Here is a 15,251-nt window from a genome sequence, read left to right on the forward strand (position 1 = left end):
TGAAAAGCGGTAGTTTTCGCTATTTGTAGTGGTAGTACAAATAACCACTTCGTTTACTTTTTCTTTTTTTCTTTTTTTTTTTTTAATCTTATTTTCACTGGAGTCTGAAAAAAACCCAAAAACTAAAACCATAACTCAATCCACCAGGAAGATCACAGCTGTAGAATAAACATGATATGTCAAGCTTTCAGAGGGAATCGTGGCCTGAATCTCCTTTGGCATTCTACAATTAGACTGCCTGGCTACCCATTTTTGAATTAGTTCTACTTATCAGTATCATCTGTCTTCCCAATGGCTCGTGTGCATGATCCTTTTCAAACCAAGGCATTTTAAATGAAAGGAGATGATGGGTTGTCATTGTATGTCATTATCAATGGTTAGAGCTTCTAGAAAGCTGTCTTTAATCTTTTGATCAGACCTACCATTTATTTAGATTTAATTGTTGCATTGGACTACTGATTTTTTTTTAGAACAAATTTGGCTATATTTGGATTTTTTTTTTCTCCTCTAGATTTGGATTTTTAAACCAAAATTTTTTTGTAAAATTGGTTTAAAAAACTATAGTGTTTTTTCTCAAAAGTTGGTATGTGACCAAATTGAACTGCATTTTGGCTATTTTGAAGCATTTTAAAGTGATAGTTTGTAAAATATAACGCTGCCGATTTCCGTAAATACATGGATTTTCATAAAATTTTTGAGGTTCCGTAAATTAAAAAAAATCTCTTAGTTTTATACTTCTCTTGATGTTTGAAGATCTGTAAATTTTTGAACCTCCATAAAATCCACAGGAAACAGCAGCCAGAAATTTATAGATATAGATTTTCTTGGAAGTTTCCCTTATTTAAACAATGCTGTAATTCCAGTTGTGTAAAATGATCCCATTTTTCACCTAAATCTTTCATACTGAATTGAAGATTGACCTAAAAATATGGATGTATGCATGACATAAACTTTAATTGTTCTTAAATATTATTCATACTTTCACTATTTGCTGTGCAGGTGTCTAGCAAAAAAATAAAAAATAATCAACATCTTTGATGGGGAGGGCACTCAATCAAAATATTAAATGCTTATAAAGATAACCATTTATTTACTGGTTATTTCCCTTTACAAATCTGTAAAATGTTAACTCTATTTTTTTTTTTTTTTTGAAATAATTTTTGGGTGTGATTCTGATTTCTTTTTGCAAATAAGATTTTATAACAGTGGAGGTTCAAAAGAAATAAGTATATTTACAGACCTTCCCACTACTACGAAAATTTCATAGAACTGCGTATTTTTGGCTCCAAACCGACAATTATATAAAGGACTTTGATTCAATAAAACTTCTTGAAAACAAAGTTTTGTTGCCGTAACTAGACCATAAGGGAGTTAAAAGCAATATTAATGACAAAATCGTAATTTTTACTAGTAGTTTTAGTGTCTAATATGTTAAAACCTCTGAAAACTAGGAATTTTTTCAAGTCAGAGGTACTGGGTGGGGATCCTGACCTCCCATAGCGGGCAGGGGGGTACATACTGTGTCTTCTATCCCCTTATATCTGTTTTCCAACATGCTTTCTGTCTTTGTCTTTGAATGAGATTACTTGGTTTTGTCCTGGTGCTGGCCGGAGTCCTAGGGAGGGAAACAGTCAAATGCATAGTTATTGTCTTGGGAGGTGATATTTTTTTCCTTGTAAATCATCTCTCTGTTATGTATTATTATTTTTATTTTGAATGTATAATGTGAGCATTTGAGTGTGTTCCTCTTTGTTGGATTTTGTGCTTGTGTCTGGATGAGACTTGTAGGTGATTTCAAACTAAGTACATTGGTGGTATGCTCTTAGAATTTTCATCTGATCCCTATTTGTTCCCAGTTCCCCTTTGTCTTACTTTTTCTTGGGTGCTTTAATTGTATTTCTAGAACTTTTTACTATCCCATTTTCTTCCTTTTTACTGGCGCTGATATAACCTAAATGTGTTGCAAGTGCCGTAAAACCCTTAAAAACAAAACAAAAACAAGTCAGAGGTAGGCAGGTCTGTATTTAGTTCCCTTTATTCACCCCATAGGGGAAATTTGTCTCTAGGGTATATTCCACGGGAAGACTGGAATAACCCAGGCATCAGCCGCAGTGCAGTGCTGCAAATTGAGCTAAGACGAGGTGATTTGCTCAAGGCCACACAACGCAGCGGCGGGCAATCAAACTCAGTACGTCTCATGTGCGAAGCAAAGACCGTACCGCTGATCCATGCTTCCTAGTAAAAAAGTTATCTCCTCCATTTCAGCGCTTAGAGTCTGGTGTCTCAGAGTTATATCGGTGTATAAGTTTTCAGCATTATTATTATTATTATTATTATTATTATTATTATTATTATTATTATTATTATTATTATTATTATTATTATTATTATTATTATTATTATTATTATTATTATTATTATTATTATTTTTATTTATTTTTTTTTTTTTTTATTTTTTTTTTTCTGTTTGAGTAAGAAAAACAAATTTTTGTTTTTGGTTGGTACAATATTTTGGGGAAAATTCTGAAAATGGTTGGTAAGGAAAAGTTTAAAAACTTTGATAATTGTGAAATCTTTCTTAATTCAAAATGCAGTATAATGTTGAGGTGCACAATTGATGGCTTGAACCCACTCACTCACTCAATCTTGATTGTGTGTGAGGCCCTAAACCGAATGCTACATCACAGTCACACTCAAAAGACAAGGTGAATATAACAAAGAGTTACGCTTCTTGCCTTATCTTTCTTCCAGGATCCATGTCCAGCATCTGGTCGTTACCGTCCATCATATCCTCTGATCCATCAACCAGCTGTGATTCAACTGTGCCTACCACGACATCTGCCACTACCACCACCACCTTCACCACACATAACAACAACAACAACAACAACAACAACATTGGCATCACAGAGCCTTTATCAAGGAACATTCTGACTCCAAGCAGACTCAATATCATTTCATTCTCTCTTTCGCCAAGCCCAGGTATGTTGTTTTAACAGCAGTGAAACCTCATCTCTTTCTGATGTATCAGATTTACTATGATTCAGGGATGATGGTATTCCTCGGATCCATGGAAATCCTCGATTTTGGTGTCAGAGGGGGAATTTCCTCCTTTTAAAAAGATAACATCCCCCCCTCCCCCTATCAATGTATTGGCAGTGAGAAAAATGATGCATGGTGGAACATAGAGGGGCTGCAGTTTCCCACTCTTAATTAATGCAGTATAAATGGGCTTATAGACAATTGTTAATAAATTTCCTCCATTTTCAATTTTTATCATCTTCAGCACTGATGATTGCATCAACTGAAACACGTCTTTTGGAGCAAACTGTTTTGATGGAGCAGATCAATCGATTAGATTGATTATTAAGAGTTTTATTAAACAGCCCAAGTATTTTATTTTTATTTACACCAGTTGTAGTAGTTGCATTAGTATGATTAGAAGCTGTAGTAACCGCAATAGGAACTGTAACAATATATCAGTTTTTATGGCTGGTTAACTGTTAGCTGGAGAAGGGGGGAGGAGGGCAATGTGAAATTTTAAAATTTAATACTGATTGGGTTTGCACAGTTTAACCTGACAATTAACTACACAAGTCTGCCCTTTATCATCGCCCTGATATTTTGTTATTTCCAAGGTTGCTGATTTTCTGTATATTTACGGAATTCAGTATGTAAAATAACCTCTGTATATTTCCGAAACTCCTGGTGAATGGAAAAAAGTTAGCATGTACGTCTTTTTACTGGAGTTCAGTGTTCAGGTAGGGGTCAGTAGACGTGCTTGCATAAGAGTTCAGTATATTCTTTTCATTCTAAATCGACAACCCAGTATTTCTTAATGTGAAATATCTGTCTCTTTTCCTTTCAGGAAAATTTTCATCATCGAGTCCTGGTTGGGACAAAGCCCCTGAATGTAGTCCTGCTAGTCTCAAACATAAATCCCAAGATGCCGATATCAGCAGTAGTAAGAATGACTCAATTCCTCCAAAGTCTTCGAATCAAACAAATTCTTCCATCCATTCAACTTCACCTCAGCAGCTGCAAAGCTTTACAAAGTATCGCAGTGAATCAAAATGTTTCATTCTTAAGCCACGAGCATTAGACTATCATCTCCAGCCTTCTGGGAAAAAGGAGAATGAAGTTGTCTCACCGGACAGTACATCCAATGAAAATGGTGGAAACCGAGTCAGACGGTCAAATAAAATTGCCATGCAGGGGAAAATTATCAAACCCTGGCCGTTGAAGAAATCTTTAAGTGTAAATAATATGTATGACAAACCTTGTGATCTAGATTTCTTAAGAAAAAGGGGCAACACTGTCCAAACATTTTCAGAGGGAAGGTCACTCAAATCCGAAACAACATCTTCATCTTGTGCGAGTTCATTTCTTAGAAAAAACTTCCAATCCTCTCATAATAACAGAAGCCATATGGAGAAAATTGCTGAGTTTTCTGATGAAGAAGACATGGACACTTCATCAAATTATAGTCGGAGTTCCAAAAGGGTGATGAGAGGAGAACCTCAAAAAGGTAAAATTCTTGAAAAGAAAAAAAACGTAATATCGTTTGAGTGTGTAAGGAAAATTATGTTTTAACAGAACTCTCTCTTGCTGATATAATTTACCCTTATAGACCACAGCTTATGTATACAGTCGGTTATGTCAGCCTAATTTTAGATACTGATACATATGATTAATTGATGAATGAGAACAGACTGAAACTGAATGATGATAGGATGGAGGTGCTGTGTGTGGGGAACAGGAAGTGGGAAAATGAATCAGATTTGAAGCTGGGGTTTGCTTTTATTCAAATTTTTGAAAAAGTAAAATACAGTGCACTCTGGATACGTCGACGTTGCCTAAGTCGATTTTTACCCAAGTCGATTTTTTTTCTTGGTCCCTCCCCCTTCTTCCTATATAACATTAGTAAAAAAAAAAACAAAACTCCACATAAGTCGATGTCGCTTAAGTCAATGTTCTTAGTACTCATGACTACAAAAAAATCACAAATAAACAAGTATTTCCATTGGTTAAAAAAGCTACCAGTAAGAATTTTAAGTGGTTAAGAATATCCGCGAATGATTGGCGCACATCGATGTGATGTACACGGCGACTAAAACTCGAACTTTTAGTTTGAGCCAGCGCTCCACCGGTGGGAGGGTAATTAATTAAGTTGTGACAGGTCGATGACTCATCATGCTACCGGCATCGGCATTTTCGCTACCTATATTTTTTCTCTCCGATTCTGCATTTTCTTGATATTTTCAAATAATCGTTGCTCAATAATCCGTTGACGTAACTTTTTCTTATTCATATATTCTTGTTCTTCATAATGTAAAGAATATTGTCATACCATTTGTATGGCTATGAACCGAATGGTTTTACAACGCCACTCTCCATGAGTTGTACTATAATTCAATGCAAGATCATAACTATAATTGGTAAGAAACATGTGAATAAATAGCATAAGTCACCGTACAGGCAAATCATTTTGGGATAATCAGAAGCAGGAGAGAATGAGGAAAAAGTGTATGTAAGTTTTATGGCCTGTTCAGACCTGGCAGTCCTGTGAGAGGTCTTGATATTGATATTGTGGTAACTCCTTATCAAATCCACCAGTATCCTGTCCACAAATTAGCCAGTCACAGTGATGACTGGAAGGTACGTGTTAGTGTGTGTCTTATAAAACTGATATCCAATCATTCCTTATGAATAAGATTCACTTGATGACATATTTCATTAATTAATAATATAAATTCTATGGTCTGTCACGTTCCCGATCACATTGTCAGTAATAAATTTACTAAGAAATATTTCTATCACTCTCTCTCTTCTATTTTCACACATCACAACTAACGAAGTTTCATGTCTAATCGTAATGCAAGCAACACCATTATGAAAACAAATAAACAAGTTTAACAATAGTTTCTCATCTATTTTCAACACTAACCAGAAAGGAGAGATATCATTCTAATATTTAGGATTATTATTAGGGGCCCTTCTGAAGTAAGTGACTACTGACGTCTGGTTCAACTTGAAGCAATGATATTTCCATTGTGAAAGACACTTTTGCTTTTTCACTTCGAAGTCCTCCTGCTCTTTTATCAATCTTCCCTATGCTAGAATGGAGCATTCACCACCTTGCTCGCCATGGAATCCTAAATTTATCTTATATCGCTTCAACCAGTAAATGCAGTGCATTTCCAATATATGTAATTTGGGAGTAATTGAGTGAGGGAATTCTTCTCTGTAATTCTGCAAATACCTTGCGACGGCTTCCTCTGCTCTTTTAATTTCTTCTGATGACAGGGGATTTGAATGGGATACTAATTTATGTACATCTCTGTAGCTGTCATTTAAAGTATTATATTTGATCTCAAGTTGAATTATTTTCGTGATTAGGGTGTCTCTTTGGGTGTTTGTACTAACTGCATGTATAGCTGTCTTTGTAAGGTGTCTGTAGATTACTTTCTTTATGTATTTGTGGCAGTGATTGGCAATGAAGTGGCCACCGTGAAATGCTTGTCTAACAATTTTATTCTGATCTAAAACATGTTGTATTGCTTTTCTAACTGGTCCGATGATACTTTATTTACATTCTTTCATGTCATGCAAATTTTTATTTATCTTTTTAAGTTGCTTCTCCCACCTCCTCTTTTCAAACATCTTTTGCCACAAAGTCTACATAGATCATTTAGTTTTGTTATATGAGTTTCAAGAGAATGTTCCATCCTTGTCTGTAGTACAAAAACAAATTATTTCAGTACCACAAATAAAATTAATATAAAAAAAATAAAATCACTCAACCAAAAATAATAATGTTATTTCACACCCAGATTTTAAATAATCATAACTTTTTTATTTTGTGTGAATTAAGCGTACTTCATGGACATACTAATTGCAAATTTATTGAATTATTTTAGGGTGTAAGAAAATATGACCCTCGTGGTGACAAATTATGTTTTAAAAATATTTTAATCAATGATATACGGTGGACAGAAAAATTTCACTCACTAATTTGAAATATTCTTATCTGCTTTATAATCCAATTGGCACTTCACAAAAATATATATAATTACGACAGAAATTTAAAATATTTTTAAAAAATAAGAAGAAATTGTGTGTGACACATAGGTTTCCAGTATTAAATGATGTAAGGGGTGCATTTCTTATGCATTTTTTGACAATATCACCCTTGTTTTCGGACCTCGCTTACCTCCCCTTGGTTCAACTGCCGAAGGTGCAGGTAATTAATCACTTGTGACAGGTGAAGTTCCCTGTTATCAGTGATTTGCCTGTGATCAGGGGAGTGGAATGGGCGACAGGGGAAGATGCACAGTGGGTGGCACGGGGGATACAGCAAGATCAAAGCAAAAACTAAAGAGTCAAAAATTACGTTAGTTTTATTCGCCGTGTGTAGGTGCTTTGCCTGACTTCCGTGTTCAATGTGCATGAGCAGTATTGAATAACTTTAATTTCTCCATCTCAAATTTTACATTGTCGCAACTTCAAGTTCAAGATTTTTTTTTGGTTCTAATCCCAGGCCATCCTATGTAATGGCCCTCTTAATTAGTATCAATTTTATCAAGAAGAATTCAAGTCAAGTCTACAACTACAATGGCAAACCTATCGCGGAAAAGGAAGATTCGATGCATTTGGAAAGTTTAGCATGCGACAGAAAATCATCGCATAGGAAATTGGCATACCAGCTATTTCTGTCTCGACGATTTACAAGAAGCATGACCTTGACCTAGAGGCTCCTACCCTTCCGCTTTTCGCGGAATAATTTCACTTAATTGGTATACATTCCACATTCAAGGCAACAATTCCGCTTTTCACCTTTCCCTTCAAGGAAAATTTTTTAAAAAAATCTCTAGCGAAAAAAAAGTGAGCTATGGCTTATTTCGTCATCTCCTATGGTCAATCAACACACATTGTATGTCTGATTAGTCTCTTCAAAGTGTGTGCTGCTGATGTCGGATAATATTTTATGTTTGGGAGGGGGGTTGACCGAAGTATTATTATTATTATTATTATTATTGTGACTCCGATTCGTGAGGTCAATGACCTTGGTAATATCAGATGTTGGCTTCAATCGGTAATAATATTATTTGAGTACGGTCAGCTTCTTTCCCTATTTAATTTTAGCCCTGTGTCCGTGTGTGTGTGTGTGTGTGTGTGTGTGTGTGTGTGTGTGTGTGTGCCGGCACGCGCGTTTGCTTGATTAGGTGTGTGTATGTGGGAGGGGGGGGGGGGGGGGGGGGGGAGAAGGGTCCTGACAAGGTTAAATCCATCCATTCAATGCTTTGCTCTCAGACGACCAGGACCTGTGTGTTCTCTATTATTATTTGACCCCATTCTTAGTCTTTACACAATCTGTACATTTTTACACATTTTTTTTTTTTAATCATTTGAGTACTTTTGGATTGTCTATTACATTTTCTGTTGCAAAGCATGTCATAGTCAATAACAATAAGTTGATTCCGCTTTTTTAAATCTCAAATTCCGATTTTTATGTATTCTGATTCCTCTATGGGGCTATTGGGGATAGGAGCCTCTGATGACCACTACAGAGACCGCGCGATATGAAGGGACATACTTATTCTAGATTGGGTTGCTTTGTTCAAATGCGTTTTTGCTCATTTGGTTACACTCCGGTTAAGTTGATTTTCGGATAAGTCGATTTTTTTCTCGGTTCCCCTGGGCATCGTCTTATCCGGAGTCCACTGTAGATGGCACATTCTTAGACTCTAGACTTGATAATTTTCTTAGATCTGTATTTTTCCAACTAAAGAATGTTGCTTACATTAGACGGTTCATGTCTGATATGTGACTAAACACCTGTTTGTGTCCCTTGTGCTATCAAAATTGATTTATTCTAATGCTGTGTTGTTTGGCGTTTCGCAACATATTCTGAGACATTTTCAGATTGCTCAGTACAGTGCTGCCATGAAGCATAGGTGTGATTCTGCCAGACCTCTGCTTCATGATCTGCAATGGCTGCCTGTTGAGAAAAGGATTAAATTCAAAGCTTGTGTTTTAGTGTATCAGTGTCTTGAAAGTACTGCTCCCTCCTACCTTTTGGAACTAATTGAAAGATATTCAAAACCCTGCCCCTAATGTTCGGCCAGTGATCCCACCAAACTAATTGTCCCTCGTATCCGAAAAAAAAAAAAAGCTGGAATGAGATCCGTTTCTCATTTTGGTCCTCTTACTCTTTGGAACCCTTTACCACAGAGCATTTTTGTGAAAAAGAATCTTTGTCTATTTCGTCTATTTTAAACGCTTGTTTCAGACTAATCTGTTTCTATTTTAGTAGATGATATGAGAAGCAAGATAGACATCTGGTTTATGTTGTGTTGTGTGTTTGTATGTGTTTGTGTGTGTATATGAGTATTTCTCAGCCAAAGTAATTGGTAATTTAAGCGTGTAGAGTCTGATATCTCTGAGTTATAGATGGCGCTATATAAGTTTTCAGTATTTTAGTGTATAAGACCAATGTTTTAGATCATCATCATGCGTAATAATTGAATAAACTTTGTTATTTTATCTTTTTTTAAAGATTTCTTTTTCTGATTTACTTACCAGTGGCTTGGTTTTGTAATTAGTTTTTATTATTAAAAAAATATTTTAAAATTTCTACATTCACTGACTACTGGTGTGATTTTGTCTACAGATTCAATATGGAAATGGACCGTGTTGGGAATGGTGATCGGCATTAGCTTCACTGTCAACGTCTTTCTTGGGCTGAACATGTGGATGAAGCAAAACTCTGCAGGTTGATGGGTTTAAAGTCAAACGAATGGATGAAGCAAAACTCGGCAGGTTGATGGGTTTAACAGTCAAACGAATAAATGAAGCAAAACCTCTGCAGGTTGATGGGTTTAACAGTTAAACGAATGGATGAAGCAAAACTCTGCAGGTTGATGGGTTTAAAGTCAAACGAATGGATGAAGCAAAACCTCTGCAGGTTGATGGGTTTAACAGTCAAACGAATGGATGAAGCAAAACTCTGCAGGTTGATGGGTTTAACAGTCAAACGAATGGATGAAGCAAAACCTCTGCAGGTTGATGGGTTTAACAGTCAAACGAATGGATGAAGCAAAACTCTGCAGGTTGATGGGTTTAACAGTCAAACGAATGGATGAAGCAAAACCTCTGCAGGTTGATGGCTGTTAAGCGGAACTTAGTGATGAAGCAAATTTTTGTAAGATGCCCTTTTGGAGAAGAGGAAAGAATGACGCATGCATGCTTTTATATTATCACAAGAATTCATTCATTATAGTTCATATACCCCGTTGTAGCTAAACTGTGCAGCTTTGTGGTCTAGTGGTATGAAACTCGCCTTCAGTTACATCAGTGGGGTCTAACTTCCTGTCCAATATGTCCACGCTGTGGGCAAGAACCCGAAACGGCAGAGCATCTAGTCGAAAGGTGTGTTGTGACGATGCTACCAGGCGGGTTCGCGACGGTGCACGAATGCGGACCGGACTTTGCTGATTGGGTCGATCGTCATAACATAATAGTGTGAACCATAAGAAGCTGCTGCCTTCAGACTGGTAGGGACCTTATATATGTCATAATAGGTACATCACTTGTTTGCTCATAAAATCTTCTGTTATTAATTTGAACCAGCCCCCTTTTTCTTACTATTTCTTCGTGCTTTGATATATCACATCTAGAGCCTTTTTCTAATCTTCATTTTTACTGTCGCAGAAATGACATAAAAGTGCTGCCAGCGCCATTAAAAAAAAAAGCCTAAAAATAAATACGGTCCCAATCGTTGTTAGGCGTCCTTTTTGTACTAATACTCTTACAATATCCGTCACTCTGCCTATTATGGTTGATACTTGTATATGAATTCAATGGAAATGACAGTTGACATTTTCATCAAATTGGCATTATAATTGATATATTTATATTGATTCAATGGGCATTATAGATACGTAATTGTCTGTAAATGAATTTCCATTTTTTTGGATGAATAAAGTATATATTATTATTATTATTATTATTATTATTATTATTATTATTATTATTATATTATTATTATTATTATTATTATTATTATTATTATCTTGACTCAATGGGCATTATTTGTGATGTTTTGATTCAATGGACATTATTGTAAATATTTTTAAAGTCAATGTGCATTATATGTACAGTGCAACCCCGATGTAACGACATCCCATTTTATTTTACTATATATCATTAGTAATAAAAAACCCTCTATAGCGACGTACATTTCAGCAAAACCCCTGTATAACGACATTTCTGGTCCGACAAATCTTGAAGGTGTTTGTCTACCATGAAATTGTTCGTAACTATTACAAGTGGTATCTTCCATTCTATGTATGTTGTCTACTCGTAATAAGCCCAGAGCTAGTTCTTATTGTAGCCAATGAAAACGCTTCTTTTTCAGCCAATCAATAGTCACATTTGTACAACACCGCAGCCAATCAGAAGGCTCGCCTTTCACCCAATGAATGCCTGTGACAGGTCAACACTGGACTGTTTATAAATCCTTTGTCCACTCTCCATTTATTGCCGGTCCCAAGCCCGGATAAACTACAGAGGGAAAATGAAAAAGTATACATTCACTACACAAGACCCAAAACACCTCCTGATATACACACATAGGAAACCTCTCTGTAACGACATCCCTCTATAACGACACGTTTTCCCGGTCCCGACGATGTCGTTTCTTGAGGTTGCACTGTAGTTGATATTTTGGTTCATTGGGTATTATTGTTGTTTTATAAATCAATTTCTCAAAGGAAATGAAATTTACACTATTATTTTTACACTATTTTAAATTTATTCATTTATTCAAAACTTTTTGTTTCATTTTTGTTTCGTTATATGTAATGATATTGTTTTTTAATTATTATTTTTTTTTTTAATGTTTGTGGTAACCGGTTAATTCGTTTTTATTATCCTAAGTAGGGTTCTGTGTTGGGTGGGGCCTTTGACCTCCCATGGTAGGCAGGAAGTCATTTGATTACTGTATCTTCTATGTTGTCTAGTGGTATGACACTCGCTTTCGGATCAGAAGGTCCTGGGTTCGACCCTCGCTCGGCGCATAGTTGAGTCCTTGGAAAATGCTCTTTACTCACATTCTCTCACCGTACTCAGTTGTAAAATGAGTACCTGTCTGTTAACAGCATTGTCTCTGTCCGAAAAAATTGTAATATCACCTAACAGGCGTCGTGTCCCGTCCTACATGTTAAATGTTGCTGTTGGTCAGGGACCCCTTCTAAAGCGCTTTGAGCACGTTTAGTGGATATTGCGCTATATAAAAACTCATTTGAAATTATTATTTTTTTCTATCCCCCTGTTTCTGTTTTCTGAGTTAATATCTGTCTTTGTCTTTGAGTGGGATTACTTGGGTTTGTCATGGCCCTGGCTGGAGTCCTTGGCTGAGAAGGAGAAGTAAAATGTATAGTGTTATTTCTGGGAAGTGATATTTTTTTTTCCTTGTAAATCATCTCTCTATTTTTGTTTTCAACATATCGTGCATTTTAGTGTAATCCTCTTACTTAGTGGGATCCTGGGTGGGGTTCCTGAGTTCCCATAGTGGGCAGGGAGGTACATACTGTGTCTTTTATCCCCTTATATCAGTTTTCCAATATGCTGTCTGTCTTTATCTTGGAATGAGATTACTTGTCTTTGTCCTGGCCCTGGCCGGAGTCCTAGCTTGGAGGGAAACAGTCAAATGCATAGTTATTGGGAGATGACATTTTTTTCCTTGTACATCATCTCTCTGTTATGTATTATAATATTTGTTATTTTGTATGTATAATGTAAACATTTGAGTGTATACCTCTTTATTGGATTTTGTGTTTGTGTCCAGATGAGACTTATAGGTGATCTCTAAGTACATTGGTGGTAGTGGTATGCTCTTGGAATCTATATCTGATCACTATTTGTTCCCAGTTCCCCTACGTCTTACTTTTTGCTTTAATTGTAATTCTAGAACTTTTTACTATGCATTTTCTTCCTTTTTACTGGCGCTGATATGACCTAAATGTGTTGGAAGCGCCGTAAAACCCTTAAAAATAAAATAAAACAAAAACAAACTATCCCATTTTCTTCCTTTTTACTGGCGCTGATACGACCTAAATGTGTTGGAAGCGGCGTAAAACCCTTAACAACAAAAACAAAACGTTAGTGGGATCCTGTGCCCGTGGCTGAATGAGACTTTGATGTACATTGATGGTGTGCTCCTGCAATCTACACCTGTTCCCTATTTGAACCAATTCCCATTTGATTTATTATTCTTGGGTAATTTAATTGTAAATCTACAATTGTTTGACTATCACCCTTTTCCTCCATTTTACTGGTGCTCATATGACCTAGATGTGTCTCAAGCGCCGTAAAACCCTTAACCCTCTCCTTATCAATCATTGGAAAATCGTCACATTTGTAACGCTGGAAACCAATACTTTTATTGTTCTGATTCTTTTATACATCTCACAATTTTAAGAATAAGTCTTTGTGTTATAGCCATGAAAACTTGACACTGGTTTTGTATGTAGAGCTAATTTTTCTGAACAATATTGTGTATAGGATGTGCTTGTTGTTTTTCTATGTGAGTCAGAAAAATCTATTTTTCTGGGTGGGGTTCCTGACCTCCCATAGTGGGCAGGGAGGTACATACTGTCTTCTATACCCTTATATCTGTTTTCCAACATGCTTTCTGCCTTTGTCTTGGAATGAGATTACTTGGTTTTTTCCTGGCCCTGGTCGGAGTCCTGGCTGGGAGGGAAACAGTCAAATGCATAGTTATGGTTTTGGGAGATGATATTTTTTGCCTTGTAAATCATCTCTCTGTTATGTATTATTATTTTTATTTTGAATGTATAATGTAAGCATTTGAGTGTGTTCCTCTTTGTTGGATTTTGTGCTTGTGTCTGGATGAGACTTGTAGGTGATTTCAAACTAAGTACATTGGTGGTATGCTCTTGGAATCTACATCTGATCCCTATTTGTTCCCAGTTCCCCTTTGTCTTACTTTTTCTTGGGTGCTTTAATTGTAATTCTAGAACTTTTTACTATCCCATTTTCTTCCTTTTTACTGGCGCTGATATAACCTGAATGTTTGCAAGCGCCGTAAAACCATTAAAAACAAACAAAAAACAAAAATCTATTTTTGTGTTGGTGTGTGTGACATTTTGGGGACAATTCTGAAAATGGCTGGTAAGGAGAGAGTTCAAAACAAACAACATATTTTGATATAAAGGGCACTATTGTTATTTTATAAATCAATTTCTCAAAGGAAATAAAATTTACACTATATTGTTTTACACAATTTTGAATTTATTCAGTTATTCAAACTTTTTCTTTCGTAATTTTATGTTTGGTAGTAACCAGTTTTTTTCTTTTGAGATGTGAAATTATTCTCTTTTATATTTTTTCTCTTTAAATTTATTGTACTTTGTAAACCCTTCTTTCCCTTGTGAATCATCTCTCTGTTCTGGGTGGGATTCTCGACCTCCCATAGTGGACAGTTAGTGCTTGTTGTGACTTCTATCCCCCTCTATTTGTTTTCCAATTGCTTTCTGTCTTTGTCTTGGAATGACCCTGGGTGGGGATCCTGACCTCCCATAGTGGGCAGGGAGGTACATGCTCTGTCTTCTATCCCCCCATACCCGTTTCCCAATTGTGTCCTGTCATTGTCTTGGAATGAGATTACTTAGTTTTGTCCTGATCCTTGCCGGAGCTCCTTGGCTGGGAGGGAAACAGTCGAATGTATAGTTATAGTTTTGGGAGATGATATTTTTTTCCTTGTAAATCATCTCTCTGTTATACATTGTATTATGTTTAGTTTACATATTATATTATAAAATTGGTAAACATTTGAGTGTGTTCCTCTTAGTTGGGACCTGTGCTTGTGTCTGGATGAGACTTTTGGGTGATCTCAAACTAAGTACATTGGTGTATGCTCTTGGAATCTACATCTGATCCCTATTTGTTCCCAGTTCCCCTAGGTCTTACTTTTTCTTGGGTGCTTTAATTGTAATTCTATAACTCTTTACTATCCCATTTTCTTCCTTTTTACTGGCGCTGATATAACCTAAATGTGTTGCAAGCGCCGTAAAACCCTTAAAAACAACAAACAAACATTTGTCTTGGAATGAGATTATTAAGTTTTGTCCTGGCCCTGGCCGGAGTCCTTGGCTGGGACGGAAACGGGCAAATGTATGGTTATTGTTTTCGGAGATATGTTTTTCCTTGTAAATCATCTCTTTGTT

General features: G+C 36.1%; 1 protein-coding gene across 1 annotated transcript in view; it reads left to right on the forward strand.

Moving 5' to 3' along the window:
• Nucleotides 1–10,753, forward strand: part of LOC144969872 (uncharacterized) — a 33,570-nt gene extending 22,817 nt beyond the window's left edge. The window contains exons 8-10 of the mRNA XM_078908910.1: nucleotides 2,752–2,982; nucleotides 3,869–4,528; nucleotides 9,674–10,753. Coding sequence (XP_078765036.1) covers nucleotides 2,752–2,982; nucleotides 3,869–4,528; nucleotides 9,674–9,780 — 998 coding nt within the window. The 3' untranslated portion in view covers nucleotides 9,781–10,753. The remainder of the gene's footprint in view (nucleotides 1–2,751; nucleotides 2,983–3,868; nucleotides 4,529–9,673) is intronic.
• Nucleotides 10,754–15,251: the final 4,498 nt, after the last annotated feature.

Source organism: Berghia stephanieae, chromosome 4, assembly GCF_034508935.2.
Source record: "Berghia stephanieae isolate SIO BIC M18660-M18661 chromosome 4, UCSD_Bste_1.3, whole genome shotgun sequence".
Taxonomy (NCBI): Eukaryota; Metazoa; Mollusca; class Gastropoda; order Nudibranchia; family Aeolidiidae; genus Berghia; species Berghia stephanieae.